This window comes from Peromyscus leucopus, chromosome 2 (genome assembly GCF_004664715.2).
Source record: "Peromyscus leucopus breed LL Stock chromosome 2, UCI_PerLeu_2.1, whole genome shotgun sequence".
Taxonomy (NCBI): domain Eukaryota; kingdom Metazoa; phylum Chordata; class Mammalia; order Rodentia; family Cricetidae; genus Peromyscus; species Peromyscus leucopus.
The window spans coordinates 92,007,935-92,026,368 of NC_051064.1; the positions used below are offsets into that span (position 1 = coordinate 92,007,935).

Below are 18,434 nucleotides of genomic sequence, written 5' to 3' on the forward strand. Positions count from 1 at the left end.
TCTTTTTTTTTTTTTCAAGAGTGAATACTTGTGTATTTTGAATGGCTTCATTTTCTCTGGTCAAATGTCCATTTCCTTTTCCTCGTGATACTTATTAGAATTGCTTTGTTTTTCATATCTTTATATAATAAAATTGTTTAACTGATATTTTCTTGTATTGCCTTTTTTTCCCCCCTCAAACTCATAGTTTTATAAATGGAGGCTGTTCAGTTAATATTTGAAACTAAAATTGTCCCTTTCACATCTTGACCTTTGTGGATAGCTTTACTATGGTTTATTTTTAACACAGAATTGATACATTACTTTTTCATGCTGATTCTGACATGCTGAGATGGTATTGCACAGCCTGTTTTCTATACATGCTTTTCCTTCTTTGACTAAAAAAGCATTTCTGCCTTTTACTCAGTACACCTGACATTCTCATTCTTTGATTAAGAAGCGCTCCTTAATCAGGTAAGCTGACTGCTCTATTTTCATCAGGTAAGCTCTATTTTCATCGCCCTACAGTCTTATACATACACCTCTCCTTTTGTCTTTCCAGGGTTCTTCAGGTGATAATCTGCACATATGTTCATACAAGTAGCTGGTACTATGTTGTTATAACTAGTTAAACCCAGAACTCCTCTTAAGATGGAAATTTTAAGTGATTTTGAAATGATTGATATTTTCATAATGAAAAAATACTTCATAAGTAATTTTTAAAAGACTGAACAAACATATAAAGGGGATACAGGCACATATCATCACAAACATTTTTAACGTTCGTTTTTCCCAGTAAGTTTTCAACAGTATTTATAAGCTTTTCTGATATATAAGATTTGTTCTACAAAATGAACAGGAAAAAGCATAAAGTAATTATCCTTGATTTTACATGCCAGCCATAACTTCTGTGAATATTGGGTTGTCATAAAAAGACACTGACAAATACTTTCAAAGTTGCCAATCCAAGTTTCAAAAACAAACTACTATCACTATGATTTGCTTAGTTTTTCATGTGTAGATATTAAGAGACAATATGCATGGAATTTACCTCTTAATTACCAAATGCATCTCATGTAAAGAAGATTCTGTTGGAAGTAGTGGAGAAGCAGGAAGAATATGCATTTAAGGCCAGTCTAGGCTGCATAGTGAGACCCTGTTACAAAAGATTAATTACGTTTTCATGCAGCTAAAGCCAGACTTGGATTTTTCTTGCTTTCTAGTGTAGTTTGTACATTGATCATATTTAAAATTTTTATGGCTTATAATTGAAAATACTTTGTTTTCATGAAGAAGAAATATGTTGCTACAGAGCATTTCTACATTGTACAAAGTGTCCTTAGCTCAACTAAAGTCCACTGATTTGGGGGTAAATTTATATCAATAAGATTCATGTTTCCTCTTATCTGTGGATTTGTTGAGTTTGCTTCTTAGGGCTTGAGAGGTGGCTCAGGACTTATCCCTGGCTGTTCTTCCAGAGGACTGTGGTTCAATAACCAGCTCCCACATGGTGGTTCATAACTACCCAGGGAATATGATGCCTTCTGACTTCACACGGTGCACATACATACATGCAGGCAAAATACTCACAAATCTAAAAGAATTGTATGTGTTAGGGTTGTAGATGTTTTAAAACTGGTTTGCATAGGTAGATGGTAGCCATGGCCAGTGGCATTTTATAATTTGTGTGTATGCACATGTGTGTGTGTGTGTGTGTGTGTGTGTGTGTGTGTGTGTGTGTGCAGGTTCATGGGTGCAGCTGGACTTGATGGCCAGCTGGACATCCTCCTGTCTCCATCTCTACAGCATTGGAATCACAACTCTTGATTTTTATGTAGGTCTGGGGTCCAAATGGGTTCTTGTGTTTGTGTGGCAAGCAATTTATTCCTGAGCCATCTCCCCAGCCCCATCAGTTTAGTTTAGATTTTTAATTTAGTTTGATCAATAATTCAAACAGGTTGTTTGAAAATGTTGTATCCATACAATATTGAACTTCATGAAAGTGCCATAGTTTTTACACTTCTATATATTTGACTGTTTACCCCCCAAGCTTTACCACTGTGAATAAACCAGATTTAAGTTTTAATTATTATACATAAAACTTTACCCCTTTTATTACCAGCTGACACATTCTAAGAATCTGAACAGTGTTAAGTTTTTCTACTTTCCTGAAAAGTATTTGCAAGAGTGCTAACAGCATTTATAGCAGAACTGTGCTCAGGGGATGTCTTAGGGTTTCTGTTGCTGTGGTAGACACTGTGACCAAAAACAACTTTGGGGGTGGGGGTGGGGTAATCTATCTCAGTCTTACAGTTTAACATCACAGTTTATCACTGAAGGAAGTTAGGGCAGGAACCTGGAAACAGGAGCTTAAGCAGAAGCTGTGGAAGAGTACTGTTTTCTTTATGGCTTGCTCCTGTGGCTTGCTTGGCCTGCCTTCATATAACATCCAGGGTCAGGACCAAGCCAGGGCACCATCTGCAGTGAGCTGGGCCTTCCTACATCTGTCATCAACCAAGAAAATGCCCCACAGACTTGCCCACAGGCCAGTTGGTGGAGGCCTTTTCTCATTTGTGGTTCCCTCTTCCCAAATGACTCAAGCTTATGTCAAGTTGACAAAAGGTCATCACAGTGAGCATTAAAGGAATCGGCAGTTCTGGTTGTCTGACTTAGGGTCTACATTAATTGCCAGTTACACCTTAACTATTACTTATTGGAAGAACAGTCCATATTTCATTAATTTGTTCCTGGGTGTTTTGTTGTGTTTTGTGACAGGGTCTAACTATCCCTGGCAGGCCTGGAAATCACTGTGTAGATTAAGCTGGCCTTGAACACAGAGAACTGCCTGCTTCTGCCTCTCTAGTGCTGTGATTGAAGTAACTGCCACACCTGGCTGTTCTTGTCTTGCCTTAATTTCCTGTTCCCTATAAAGACTTTCTCTTCATGAGTGGTACTCTGGAGACCGCTGCTTAGTTTATAGTTTTTGTTGTTTTGATTTGTCATCTTGAAAGGGTCAAATGGAAAGGGGGAATGACACTGAGAAAATTACTGAGTATGATTGGCCAGTAGGCAAGTCTGTGGGGCATGTTCTTGATTGATGTATGGAGGTCCAGCTCACTGGGCAGTACTACCTGGGCAGGTGGTCCTGGATTGTATTAAAAAAAAAAGCTGAGCAAACCATGGAAGCAAGGCAGTAAGCATCATTCCTCATTCCTCCGTGGTTCTGCTTCAATTCCTGCCTCCAGGTTGCCTCCTGACTTCCCTTCATGAGAGACTTTAAAGTGTAAGCTGAAATTAACCATTTCCTCTCCAAGTTGCTTTTGGTCATGGTTTATCATGGCAGAAAAAAAGTGAACAGGAACAGTGCTTTTCCAGTTGTGATCTACATTTTGACCTTGGGGAAATAGTTTTAATGTCTTGTTTTTATGTAGCAGTCACTGTATTCTTTGATCTTGGGCTTACAGCTTTGCCAGTGATGGTTCTGACCTTCCAAGCTGACTTTTTCTGCTTCTTTCCTGTTCAAATAGCTTTCCATTCCAGTTGAAATGGAGAAATTTTTTCTTTAAAACTCCCTTCCCCTCTTCTTCTTTATCCCCCTAGACAGGTTTCTCTATGTTACAGCCCTGGCTGCCCTAGAACTAGCTTTGTAGAGCAAGCTGACTTCAAACTCACAGAGATCATCCAGCCTCTGTCTCCTGAGTGCTGGGATTAAACATATTTTGTTCCTGATACAATATTCTACTACACTTTTGGCATGAAATCTAATGTATGTTTTCAAATTATTATGTATTTGTTCTGTAACTACATGTACTTCCTTGATGGATATTTGTGCAGTAAGAGTAAATTGTTTTCTTCAGTTCTGATGGTCTTTTATTCAACTTTTTTTTTTGGTATAGTTTTACTTTTAATTGGGTTTTTATATGTTCTAAACTCTGTTGTCAGTGGGAAGGAATAAGTGATTTTACCATACTGATTTTTGTGTACATTGATCTTCATTGTTTCTTAGTGTTTTAGGTAGACCCACTCATGTTTGCACCTTGGAGAATCATATTATTTGCATATTATAAACCTTCTTATTACTAATTTCATAAATTAAAGATGAGTTAACTCTTCCAGAAGAATTGTGCCAATAACACAAGGAAATTTATCTTATAGACAATTTTTAAAAGTATGATTCTGATTTTAGAGCCCCTTTGTTAGAGGAAGATGGTCTTGGTCTCACTCATAAAGTGCTTTAGGAGTCTTAAAAAATATAGGGTGTGTATCTTCATGAATACTTAATGCTGTAGTTTGGGTCGGTAAAGACCTTCAGAGGCTATAGCCCATGTGGTTTTGGGAGACCATGGACCCTTCAAGAGGGAAAACATAAAGGAAATTCAATAATCAGAGTTAGACTCTTGAAGGGGGATGTTGGGTTGGACTTTGTCTATTTGCTCTCTCTTTGCTTCAGCTGTCAAATTCTGAGTGGACTCCCCTGTAGTAGATTCCTGCTATGATGATCTGCGTTGCCACAGTCCAAAGCAATGTGGCCACGTGACTTTGGATAGACTATGAAAACAGGAGTGAAAAGAAACTTTACGTTGTTCCCTGTAGGTGTTTTGTCACTGTGATGGATGTCTAACTAACATACTTCACAAATGCTAAGGTGTCATCCTAATGTTTCAGATGTCAAATACTGAAGAATTTTTAAAATCTCAATTGTTGGGCAGGAAGCACTTTCATATTGCTGAATACATTAATAACTGGCATAAACAATTTAGAAAGCAGTTTGACAGGATAGTAAAATGACCTTCCAGGTTTTATACTTTGTAAATAGATATATTTCTTTAACAAATGAAAGAATAACCCCTAAATAATTACTTCACTATGATACTACTGTTAATTATTTTTTAGTGTAATCTTCATATTTTCTAAAATGGATGTTGTTGGAGTTCTTTTCACCCTGATTTTGATACTTAGTATCTGTGTCCTTGAATATCTCCTTGTATTTAAATGACTGGATGATGGGGAATCCTGACTTGGTTTGACTTGAAGTCAAACTCACTGGGAATCTGTTCCCATTGGTCTATAGCTTATGGCTTTCATTACAAGTCTAGGGAAGGATCACATTCTCAGAACAAGTTCAAGCTTCCAAGACCTAACTGTGCTGTAGTCAGAAAGGACATCTGAGTATGGCAGTCCGTTTTCATGCTAGAGCAGGATCATCAGAAGTGGTGTTCTCTGCTTTCTTTTCTTTTCTTTCTTTTTCTTTTTCCTGAAGGTTTTGTCTAGAGCTTGTTTCCAAGGCATCTTCCCAGTTCAATAAACATTATCATTTTTGTTTTGTTTTGTTTTGTTTTTGAGACAGGATCTCACTATGCAGTTCAGGCTGGCCTGGAATTTGATTTGTAGACCAGGCTGGCCTTGAACTCACAGAGCTGTCTGCCCCGGGAGTGTGGGATTAAAGGTGTGTACCATCATGCCTGGCCTAACAAGCACTGTCTTTTTAATACCTCCTTTTAGTTCTTGGTCTTAACATTTAGTTGTACTCTTAGCATGCAACCTCATGGATATCTTCTAGATGGATTAATTATCTCCTGTGATACAATAGATATTTTCTAATGGGTTACCACCCTTCTTTCTACACAATATTATCGGAACCTAACTTGAAGGCAGGTTTTGGAGATGAACAAGAAAAATCTAATTTTACTTGTTACAGCATCATGGTGTCTGAAACATTTCCATAGTTCCAATGATTATGTTTGTGGACTACAACACCCTAATTGCTTACAAAGCCTTTAATAATAGAATTTCTACTTCCCACTCTAATTTCTGTTTTCCTTTCTCCTTCCATGTCAATGTATTTTAGCCTTTTACTCTGTTCCTGTGTGACTCCACTGGCCAGTACACTGTCACATCCCTGATCCTCGTTGCCTGACTAAGTTCCAAAGATTCTTGGGATGCCAGCCTAACAGTAACTTCTAGAAGCTTCCTTTGACCCACACAATCCCTACATGATCCATGACCTTGTACTTTTACATTTCACAGTTGTTGTTATTGCTGTAAGTGAATGCCCACTAGTCCACACCCCACGAGACGGGCAGCTGAGAAGCCAGAGGTAGACACTCAGCAGAGGAGTGGAAAATAGATGACGTGTAGAAAGCACATTCGACACCAGTTGAGGTTTCAATTCCAAGGCTGATGATTTTCTATTTTAGTTTCCAATTAATGCAACTGCTAAAGCCAAATCAATGAATCATGATTTCTCTTAAAAGAGAGTAGTAAATCTGGTTTCTTCAACTGATGTTATGTTTGTCTCTGGCAGAGCCTTGGAAAGCTTTTTATCTAATTACTTTTCCATTAAAATTATTTCCCTTGACCGAGTGTTCAGAGAAAGTAAGTAATAAATGCACTACTACACTCACAAGGATAAGTAAATTCCTGGTAGCAAAGATACTTAAAATATTTTATGACTAAATGGGATTAACATTCCTTCTTGATTTCAGAACAGATTAAAGGTTTAAGGTTTCTCTGAGTATGAGTCAGTGTTTACACTTCCTCTACCTTTACCAAGCAATACAAACTGGAAGCTCACCATATTTATAAAGAGTAACTTCTGACAGCATAACAATTGTTTCAAAAGGTAGGCTTGAATTATTACATAGAAAATTCAAGTTCTTTCTACACAAAAGTACGGTTTCTACTTTTTAAAGTTTCTTTTATAACTGAAGCAGAAAAATGTCCTAGGTTGAGTGAATATTTACAGTCTTGAATTAATATATTAGTAAATGAGACCCAACTAACCACAATTGGGTCTGAAGTCTCTCTTCCAGCTCCCTGGAGTTTCTGATACACACGGGCACAGCTGCTGTGTACTGTTCAACAGAGACTGGCTCCTTGGGGACATCTCGAAGCCAGGCTGGATTCCCCATGTTCAGGGTCTCTTTCATTTCCTGTAGCAAACAGATTACCAGAGATTCCAAGCAACTGATTAGGTCCTAAAACAAGATCTTCAAGATGGTGTCAGGAGAACAGAGGCAGCCTGAGCCTTTGGGGATTTGTGACTCTCTACTTGTCTTGAGGGAACCTGCAAGTACAGTCAGGTCTCTGACACAGAAAGTCAGGACCGGTGACTCTGATTGGCATGGGGTTGTGCAGGTCTCCTGCTTGCCAGGATGTGGCGCTGAGCCAGGCCACAACTAAGAGCGTAGGCAGAACTGGAGAGCAACACCTTTAGTGTAGCAGAGACTCCATTGGCTTGGGGGATACAGCTGGTCTGTGGTCTTCTCACACAGCATGTCCAAGACTTCCAGGTTTTGTATCTATCCCAGTTCTGACTCCACTTTTCTCTTATGGAACTCAGATTATGACCTCATTGCTTCTCTTTTTGGAATGAAAAATTGGTATACTCACAGAAAATGACAGATGACCATTCACAACAGAATGTTCATCCAAGGCCCAGTGTTGAAATAAAAACCTATCTAAATGCTAATTTGTCTCTTCTCCTAAATTCTAAAACAACTGCTTAGATGTTTGATCCTAGATGTCGTTTTTTATACTTCTGAAATTGTACACAAGTACACGTGCCTTATGTCTGTACATTTCCCTTTAGAGCTACTAGATTTGATTTAATTTCTTTTAAACATGATACATAGTTTCTCTGATGTAACCTACCAAAAATAGTGCCATAGGGAAAAACAAATGACAAATCATACAGCTGTCTTCACTATATATAAAAGGGCATTGACTGCATTTAAATGACAGACAGCAACTTGGCAAGGAGCACTCATGAGTAAGAGAGACATTTGGGTGGTGATTGCCCTCAGGGAGCACAGAGGTCATGACTCTGACTAATTAAACACTAGCGTGCTCAGTGTAGTTTGGTACTTACTGTTAATAAAGAAAGAAAGTGGGCTTTCTATGTATGAAACCATTTTGTTGCCAAGAGGCATACTTTGACCTCATCCCTCATGGTATGCCTTTCATGACTTTCTGTTAGCAAATTGCTTTGACTGCAATTGCTACTAAGTGCTGTGAGACTCACCGATGTCGGGTTCCTGGTTCCCCTTCTTCCCTATTCAGTGTGCTGTTGTGTTGCTGGCTTTGGACATACTATATAGAGACTTTATTGTGTTGAGATAGAATCTTTATCTCTATATCTTTCTTTTTTGTTTGTTTGTTTTTGAGACAGGGTTTCCTGTGTAGCCCTGGCTGTCCTGGAACTCACTCTAGACCAGGCTGAACTTGAACTTAGAGATTCACCTACCCCTGCCTCCCAAGTGCTAGGATTAAAGGCAGGTGCCTCCACTGCCTGGGATATATTTCTTTCAGAGTTTATTTTAGAAGTGTGTGTATGTGTGGTATATACAAATGTGGGTGTTCATTTATTTCCATATGTTTATGAGTGGGCTAGAGAGGCTGACATCATCTGTCCTTACTATTGTTCTCTCCACCTTATTTTTTAAGACAGGATGCTCACTGAACCTGGAGCTCTCTCAGCTAGACTGACTGGCCAAGAAGCCCCCAAGATCTTCTATTGCCTTCCTGGGCCAGTATAGGACATACAAGTGCATGCCACAGTGCCTGGCCCTGACATAGATGCTGGGGATATGAACTCAGTTCTTATGCTTGTGCAGCAACCTCTTTATCTACTGAGTCAAGTCCGTAGCCCTTGTTTATAGAGCTTTTATCATATCTTTTTTTCTGAAACTTGATTTTTATCTTCCACCCTATTTTATGATACACTTATTGGTTACCATATGCTGAATTATCTTTGTTTTTCTGGAATGAAACCAAAACACTTTTTTATAATAATCATGATCCATCTGAAAACTGGAAGGGGAGAACTTCCTCCATTTCCATATTTCTTTTCTTCCAAAATACCTTTCACCCCTGCAAATGTATCCACCTTTCACCCCAAGCTTTTTTTGATATGTCCTGACATCAGCCATTAGTTGGGCCCAGTTCATCAAAGCAAAACCTTAACCAGCAGTGAATTTGACCAGGCTACTGACCAGAAACTCCAGACACCAAAGAGTTGGCAAGCTGGGTGACTGAGTCTTTTGCCTTCTTGTCTTGTTTTCTCTTCCATATCAGTCATCTTTCGGGTGCCCCTTCCAGGAGGGAGCTCTTAGCTTAGCTCACCAATTTAGTTCTGATTCAGTGCTTAGGCTTGTCAATGAGGATTGAAAGTCTTTAAATAGCTAAATAAGTCAATAGGAATATGTCATTTTTAAAAGAGGTATTTCAAATATGCACCTAGAGTACACAAGTATTCTACAAATATATGGAAGCCTATGAAAATTGAAGATAAAGAAGACAAAAACTGCTTATAGGATAAGAAAAGGGAGCTGAAGCAGTCTCTGCCAAAGTTTGGGCAGAACACTACTGGAGTCCGTGGATCAGCTTAGAATCAACTTTTCATGGCAGGAAGCCCAGAGAGGCGGGAAGGGCCGAGGGCTCAAAGTAGAATTTCTCTGTGTGCTGGCTGTGGTTCTACATGCCGAAAGCTCCATGTGCTTTTCATTGTTTCTTCCTAAATGAGCTTACAGCAGAAAATTACACTGCTTTACATACTCATATCTCCAGTGACTTAATTAGTCTGGGAATATGGTAGAGCCTGAAAGTTAGGGAAAATGAGGGAATTCTTTGTGGACTAAATTAAGGATTGATTTAACTTTTTTTTAATTTTTTATGTGTACAGATATTTTGCCTATATATATGTGTGTGTGTGTGTGTGTGTGTGTGTGTGTGTGTGTGCAACATGTGTGTCCCTGGTACCCATGGAAGCCAAGAGAGAACATCAGATTCCCTGGGATTGGAGTTACAGATGGTTGTGAGCCACCATGTGGGTGCTGGGAATCAAATGCAGGTCCTCTGGAAGAACAGCCAGCACTATCTCAACCATCTGTCCAGCCTCAAGGATTGTTTTTTTCTTTTTTTTTTTTTTTAAGTTCTGAGAACTATGTCTGACCGGTGATTAACACACTATACAATACACATGTGCTATTTCTTTATTAGTATTACCTTTACTATTTGAAACTATTATGTTGGAGAGATATTCTTTGAACTTACTGTTTTCAGTCAGACATGAGAAATACACTGATTTCCAAGTTTTCTGATGTAGTCTCACTTGATGCAGTGAACTTGATGAAGTCAACACTAGTCAGCTGAGAGCGCAGCTGGGTCTCTGCTGTATGCAGTCTTTTGGTGTTGGGCAGCATGACTTCCTTGAGCTCTGTGAAGGCTGGATTCAGGGCTAGGGACTGATTGCTTTGAGGCCTTCTGTGCTTGGTACCTTGAGCTCTGAGCTTCAACCATCTTTCTTCTGCTCTACCTTATGATCTCCACTCTCCATCTTGCTGGCTAGTTACAGCTTATCACTATTTCCCAGTGGGATGTCACTTCCTTTGGTTTATTTTTTTCATTACATTTATCCATACTTTGTTTTCTTTTTGTTCTTAATCATTGGGGTGCAAAGGAGTTTGCTTTCTGTGAAAGAGGGGGGTAAGGAAGAATGCTACACCTACATGCTGCATAGGGTGACTGTGGTGATATTGTATCCCCCAATATATTGTGCACCCTAATAAACTTATCTGGGGTCAGAGAACAGAACAGCCACTAGGTAGACATAGAGGCCAGAAAATGGTGGCACACACACCTTTAATCCTATCACTTGTGAGGCAGAGATCCATCCAGATCTCTGTGAGTTCAAGGCCACACTGGAAACAGCCAGGCAGGGTGACTCACGCCTTTAATCCCAGGAAGTGATGGCAGGAAGCAGAAAGGTATATAAGGCATGAGGACCAGGAACTAAAGGCTTTTAAGCTTTCAGGCTTTTCAGCAGCAGTTCAGCTGAGATCCATTTGGATGAGGACTCAGAGACACCCAGTTTGAGGAAACAGGATTGGCTGAGAAGTTGGTGAGGTGAGGTTAGCTGTGGCTTGTTCTGCTTCTCTGATCTTTCAGAATTCACCCCAGTATCTGCATCCGGGTTTTTTATTATTAAGACCATTTAGAAATTCATGTTGCAGGTGACTATGCAGCTATTTACCTTGCTGTATTAGCATCCCATTATTGGCATTTAGCATTAATACCACTTTTCTTATTTATAAAGAATTAACTAGGAATTGCTTTCTGAAAACTCAGAGAAATGTTAATGCAATTTGAAAAGTTCAGTAAGATATCACTATTGTATATTTTCGTTGGGGAGTAATATTGTTTCCATATAATAGAAGATTGGTTTGTGGGAATGTAAAAATAATCTAGGCTATTATAATGATTGATAGACCACTAAAACTCAACTCTAACACAATCTTATTCTTTTTTACTTGTTTTACATTTTTCTTGTATATCCTATTAGAATCATCAACACTGAACTCATAGAACATAACTAAAGTATATGCAAGATTAATGCTACAAGCCACAAGCAGTAGTTGACTGAGATTTTCTATTTTGGACGTTTTCTCTGTTCTCATGTGTACTGGTGGCCTATCATTGGCTGTCTTGTATGTATTGCTTATGCTTAACATCAATGCTGAGTGTACTGTGATTCTGGGAATTGTATACGTATTGTTTATATTTTATTAATTTAACTAAGATAATTCAACACTTGAATAACTGTGACAAGTTCTGAAAAGAAAAAAGTTAGCTGTGTCTATATTACAATCTAGCAGCAAGTAAAATTAAAAACTAATGATGGGATGGGGAGTCAGCTGCGTGAGGTAAAGTGCTTGTTGAGCAAGTGTGAGGACCTGAGTTCAGAGCTTCAGTACCCAGGAAACAGCCAGGAGCAGTGGTGCATGTCTACAACCTGGAGCTTACGGAGAGAAGGACAGTGTCAGGGGGCATGATGCTCTGAATGAGAAATCCTCCCTAGGCTTGGCCATTTGCATACTGGTCCCCAGTTGGTTAGGAGGTGTGGCCTGGTTGAAAGTACGTCATGGAGAGAGAGAGAGAGCTTGAGAGTTGAAAGACTCATGCCATTTGGAGTTTGTTTTCTCTGCTTTGGACGTGTGGTTCAAGATAAAAGCCCTCAGCTCCCTGCTTCTGCCACCATGGATTTGCTTGACCGTCAAGGACACTAACCCTCTGGAACCATTAGCTTAAATATACTCTTTCTTCTATAAAGTTTCTTGGTTATGGTGTTTTCTCACAGCTATAGACATGTAACCAATACTCCTGGTACCAGCTTCTGTATCAGTTTCTTTTCTGTTGCTGTGATTTAACACCGTGACCACTACAACTTATGGGAGAAAGGGTTTATTTGGCTTATGGTTCCAGAGAGATACGAGTCAGTTACTGTGGGGAAGCGTGGCAGCAAGGAAGTCTGGTGGCTGGGACAGCAGGCTGAGAGCTCACACCTTGAACTGCAATCGTGAAACAGAGAGAGCAAACTGGAATGGTATGAGTCCTTAAACTCTAAAAGCTTGCCTCCAGTGGCATTATGCCTCCAACAAGGTCACACCTCCTAAGCCTCCCAAAACAGCACCAGCAACTGGGGACCAAGTCTTCAAATGCCAGAGCCTGTAGAGGAATTCTCATTCAAACCACTACCAGAGGGTCATGGGGGCTTGCTGGCTGGCTGGTCCAGTTGAGACGGAGGAGCTCGGGCTCAGACAAGAGACTGTGTCTTAAGAATAAGGAGAAAGTGACAGGAAGACATCCAGTGTCAACCTCTGGCCTCCACATGTACACACATGGGTGAGAGCACCCTCCAACATGACCATATACCATACACGCACACACATGCACTTGGGGGCGGGGGAGAGGAGAGAGAGAAAGTTTAAATAATTAATTTATATACACTAAGAATAAAGTTTAAAAAAGTAACATATTTTAGTAGTTTTCTGCAATTTTGAAAGATGCTTAAAGATTACAATTTACAGATATACAAGTTTATAAATTTATACATTTGTAAATGTAATATGATTCTTTATAGTTTATATAAACACATATATTACATTAGAAGCCACTAAAGCATATAAGTAATTTATACAAGAATAAATTAGAATTTGACAGGAATGAAATATACTAAACATAAAGGGCAAAGTACTTTTATAAAGTTAGAACAAATATCAAGAGTTTTTAAATTTAACTCCACTTACATTTGTTATTTTGTCATTGCGGAGTTTAAAACAAAATTTTGCAGTTTCTTTTATTTCTAAAGCAAAGATATAAAGTACGTAAATATATTATTTTGTGTTTGTTATTGAAAATTAATTATGAGTACAGTTAGGAAGAAATTTCTAGTAAGGCTCTGGAGACAGGAGAGGGGAAAACAAGACAATTGAGAAACACTGCTCTGGACCCAATGTAAATATGTGGAAGAAAATAAAAACAGAAGTAGAAAGTAACGTGGGTGACAATAAACTAAACTTCAGACATTCCTTACTTAAGCCATAGCAACAAAACAAAGGCTGTAGAGAACCTAGAGGAGAAGCTTCAGCACCACAGAGCCCAGGGACCAGCAGCATCTGCAACATTCACAATGGCCAGGCCCTGTGCTCTCCTGACATTCCTGGTGGTGATGCACTACTGGTCAAGCTGCTGTCTGGGATGTGACCTGCCTCAGACTCATCACCTCAGGAACAAGAGAGCCTCCACACTCCTGGCACAAATGAGGAGACTCTGCCCTCTCTCCTGCCTGAAGGACAGAATGGACTTTGCATTCCCTCTGGAGAAGGTAGATGCCCAGCAGATCCAGAAGGCTCAAGCCATCCCAGCCCTGCAGGAGCTGACCCAGCAGGTCCTGATCCTCTTCAGCTCAAAGGACTCATCTGCTGCTTGGGAGACAAGCCTCCTAGACACATTCTGCACTGGCCTCCACCACCAGCTCAGAGACCTACAAGCCTGTCTGATGGAGCATGTGGAGGTGCAGGAACCTCCCCTGAGCCAGGAAGACTCCCTGGTGGCTGTGAGGAACTACTTCCACAGGATTACTGTCTACCTGAAGGATAAGAAACACAGCCCCTGTGCCTGGGAGGTGGTCAGAGCAGAAGTCTGGAGAGAGAGAGAGAGAGAGAGAGAGAGAGAGAGAGAGAGAGAGAGAGAGAGAGAGAGAGAGAGACCTGTCTTCCTTAGCCATCTTTCTGTCAAGATGGAGTCTTATTCTAATACAGAAATGATTCTCACTCCCTGACATTTCAAAGACTTTTCTATTGTAATTTTGTGATGAATCCATTCAATCAGTTGTTAGATATTTTTGAGTAGTAAGCTACATTGTGTTCAATTCTATGGGAAGTAATTATTTTTGATGAACACAAAGATAACCCATCTTCTTAAAATATTTGTTTAATTATTTAAATATGTAAGTTATTTATATATGTATGTGTACTCTGACATTTTGTTTACTATAAAAACAGGTTATTTGTGTTTGTTCAGTTTTTATTTTGCTTTATTCACTAAATTTTATTCTAAATTTTTATTTGTTTTATTTTTGAATGATATCCCAAATATATTTTGTAAATTTGTGAAGAGTAGAACGTATCATTGATTTGTCCTTCACTCTCATACTCAAAATTAAAAACTGACCATAGCTCAGTAGCATGGCCACCGACCATCATGTGGGAAGACATGGGATTGATTCATCAACTGCTTACTGCTCATTTTTACTATGTGTGTTCTACCTCCAAGGAACTAAGCCCAAAGGAAGAGTCCTAAAGGCAGAATCATGACTTCCAGAAAGGCTGGAGAGTTGACTCTCGTCCTTGGAAAGAAGCACCATGCACAGGCTGTTGTCCTGCACTTGCACAATAGGCTAGTGGGTGTCACTGCTGCCTGCTTCCTGCTGCCGCTTCACAACATCCGTTTCCTGGTGTAGGGATGTATGATAGGGAATTCATTTTCACTGCCCTTTTAATCTCCCCTGTAGGAATATTACAGGATCATGTGAGTCCCAAACAAATTCACAGAGTCAGTGAATTTTCAGCATTACACGTAGAAAAAAGTTCTCCGCCTGAAATTGCAAAATGAACCATGTGATTCAGAGAACAAGAGAAATGTATGTAATTCTAGGGCAAAGGGGCCTGGACATTATAAAAGGAACTGAAAATGCAAAACCTGTACCAGCTGTACAGAGAAGAAAATAACTTTATACTGCAATTCTTTTCTGTTTAGAGTGGTTTGTGTGTGTGTGTGTGTGTGTGTGTGTGTGTGTGTGTGTGTGAGAGAGAGAGAGAGAAAGAGAGAGAGAGAGAGATGTTGAACCATTTCAATCTCTCCAAGCCTCAGTTTCGTTTGAATTAAAATGAGGTTAAAGTGTTTCCATAGTTGGTCTGAACAGCAAACAAAAACATGTATTGTAAAGCACTTAGATACTTTTCCACAGCATAGTATTTTAAATATGGTAAATATGGTAGGTATCTGTTAAGAGCTGAACTGGTCAACCAAGATTTCTCTGAGGCCCTGACTTATGGAGAAGAAACATAGTGTGGCTGAGCCAATAATAGCTGGATCCTGAGAAGCCAACTCTTCCTACTGTAAGTGGCTATGGTTGTCAGCCCCAAGGTTGCTGTGTGCTTGATCTATAATGCTCTTGAGATGCCCTGTGTTCCCCTTGTGCAGCATTATTTTATTAGCCTCTTGCTAACTTAGTCCCATTGTATGGTAGTTTCTGTTGACTCTGTACCATTTCTCCCTAGAAAGAGTGTATAAGGTGCCATACTTCTCAATAAGTTTGCTTGTCATAAGATATAGCTTTTGCAAGACCCCCTGATTCCAAACTTCCTCATCTTCTCCATCTTCTATCTTCTTTATCTTTTGATATCATGGTCCTCTCTCTCAGAATCCTATCACTAAAGAACAACCTGTTGGACCAATTCAGGTATCCCCCAATATTTCTTCACTGTATGTGAAAATACTATTTCTCTAAAATCAGAGGGTCTGTGTCCACTACTCAGTAGCTGACCTCAAAGGGAGCAGCTTAAAAAGGCACTATTGTGTTATGAACTCGAGAGAGGCAGAAAGCATCATAGCTCAGGAGAGCTCTTCATTTCAAGGAAGTCTCTTTTTTTTATGTTTAGTTGGGAGATGGAGACTGGATGGGGAAACATCTGGAAGAAAGCACATAAGACCTGTGATGTTCAGTTAGTGATTGGGCCACCTCACCCTTGCCTCAGCAAGGGTGGATTCATTTCCGCAATTCATTTCCACAGCACCAGGATGTAACTCATTCTCGTGTGACCTTTGCCAGCTCTGCCTTTGTCTTTCTGCCTTTTCACATAGAGCTAGCTGCTTTCTCTTCCATCTGGTCTCAGCTCAGTGGTTTCCCTAAAGAGCAGAGCCACAAATAGAAAGCAGAAGTTAAATAAAACGTCTATGTTTTGTGATTCATCACTAGAGAGCCCTCCTAATATCCGTCCCATGTCCTTTAAGGTCACTGCTGAAGTAAGTGTGCAGGATGTAGTGCTTCCACGTAAAGGAAAACTCAGAAGAGTTGTGCCTGGAGAATCGCTGTACCGAGGGCAGCAAGCCAGGCTGGGGACAGATTCTGAGCGTGTAGAAATCTCAACATTGAATAGGGATTTTCTTTGTGAACCAGAGACCAGTTTTTAGTAACCCTAACAGTTACATATTGTACCTTAGAAAAGACTTTCATAGATATATCGCAATATTGAAGTCTTTTACCTATCTTAGTAGCCATCTTTAAAATGATAATTTTTCTAAGAAATAAAAATCCATCTAGGAAGGGTTCTGGAGAAGACTGAAAAACAGCCACTCCTCACATGGGAATAGCTCTAACTTTATGTTCATCTAGGAAGTAATAGCTGGTAGGAATACTGGAAGACAGTTGGTGTCCTGGACCAGTGAAATGTGCAGCGTTCCCTTGCTGATTGAGATACCCAGCACACTTTCCACTTTCTTAGAGCAAAACTGTTCATTGAGAAATCACAGTAAGCATCATTCTCTCCCTCTATAAGTGTCTGATTGCTCTGTTTACTGACTCATTGACTGACACAGTCCAGTAGCCATTTTCCCCTTCCTTGTGGTACCTCCCTTGGTTTCCCCCAAAGAGAACAAAGCCACAACTTAAAAGCAGAAGATGAGTGGAACTTTCCATATTGTAGAAATTCCTAAAGGAGGAATTATTTTTCCCTTTCCTTCAGATGAATAAATTTAAAACCATTTATTTGTATTTTATGTGTATGGGTATTTTGCATGCATGTATGTCTATGCATCATGTGCATGCAGTGCCTGAGGGTGCCAGAAGAGAGCGTCAGGTTACAAATGGCTGTGAGCCTCCATATGGATGCTGGGAATCAAACTCTGGTCCTCTGGAGGAGCAGCCAGTGCTCATAGCTGCTGAGCTATCTCTAGCCCTAATGTAGAATACTTTTTAAAATGACTGACTGTATCTGTTAAGATGATATAACTATAGCTGTAGCTAAAAGGAAATCAGAGGCTGGACCATTTTATGCTTTTGCTTAGACAGTAATACCATAGACATGCTCCACTACCTGCCAGGAGAGGAGGCCCGTCATGGCTGGAGACCTGCTTGTTTTCTGTTTCCATAGAATTCCATCTGTCTCAGAGCTAATAATCTCTCCCATGCAATGGGTTTATTGCTGCAGCAGAATGGACCCATTTGCCTGGCTTATGTATCTTGTAGAAACACTCGCTACTCAGGCAAGCATGTTCTTTTTTGGAAATGGATAGCATTGTGGTAACAAAACATCCAGAATGTGCCCTTTACCACCAGCACACCCAGAGGACAACAGCTTTTGATGTATTAATCCCTCTGGGTTCTGCAGGTCTCAGGTGGGGAGGGAAGACCTGCCCTTCGGGATGTGACAGTACAAGGGAAGCCTCCTGTTTGCTGTGCATTGCAAAGTGCTAAACAGAGGTTGTTTTCATCCCTGCTTTGTAGAACTTCCCTTCTCTTGACCTTGTAATCCAGGGAGCACTCTACCACTTTGAAAGAATGAGCTTGTGTCAGTGCCAGTCTCACTGGGTCCTGAGAGAAAACACAGACGTAGGTAAAGCAGCATTAGAGATTATTAGGATAGCCTGCTGACATCTGTAGACTGCAGAACTCTCAGGCACCAACATGATCTGCAGCACATTGTAACTAAGGAGTTAATGTGACTGCTGAGGAGGACTGGGGTTTTCACTTCCGTTGGGTCCAGCCTGATCTCTGCCTGTGGTCACAGAACAGCTTGTGTATTGCTCCAGCCCTGCTGGTGGGTCAGTGCTGTGGTTTACATGGTGGGGACTTTGTCTCTGACCTTCTCTCTTTCCACCACTTGTAAATGTCAGGGCTCAGGGTGACAGAGACGGATGTGCTTTTAACTCAATTTCATTTTAGTTGATGCTCTAAACCATGAAAATTGTCCATCTTTATGCAGTACTGTGTGACAATTCATACATGTGCACATGCTGTAAAGTTTTATGCAGTTTAAACATGAATCTCCTCAAACACCCTTTCTTCTTGTTTTGCAGAGACAACACTGAAAACCCTTTCTTAGAGATTTAAAATT

The 18,434-nt window shown here is 40.1% G+C and overlaps 1 protein-coding gene across 1 annotated transcript; it reads left to right on the top strand.

Annotated features, from left to right (window-relative positions):
- The first annotated feature begins 10,915 nt into the window (after positions 1 to 10,915).
- On the top strand, positions 10,916 to 14,224 carry LOC114688453 (interferon alpha-12-like). The gene has a single exon (XM_037202704.1). The coding sequence runs from the start codon at positions 13,448 to 13,450 to the stop codon at positions 14,096 to 14,098; it is 651 nt and encodes a 216-aa protein (XP_037058599.1). The 5' UTR covers positions 10,916 to 13,447; the 3' UTR covers positions 14,099 to 14,224.
- Positions 14,225 to 18,434: the final 4,210 nt, after the last annotated feature.

Coding starts and splice junctions, on each gene's coding strand:
- LOC114688453 (XM_037202704.1), top strand. CDS start 13,448: ATGGCCAGGCCCTGTGCTCTCCTGACATTCCTGGTGGTGATGCACTAC.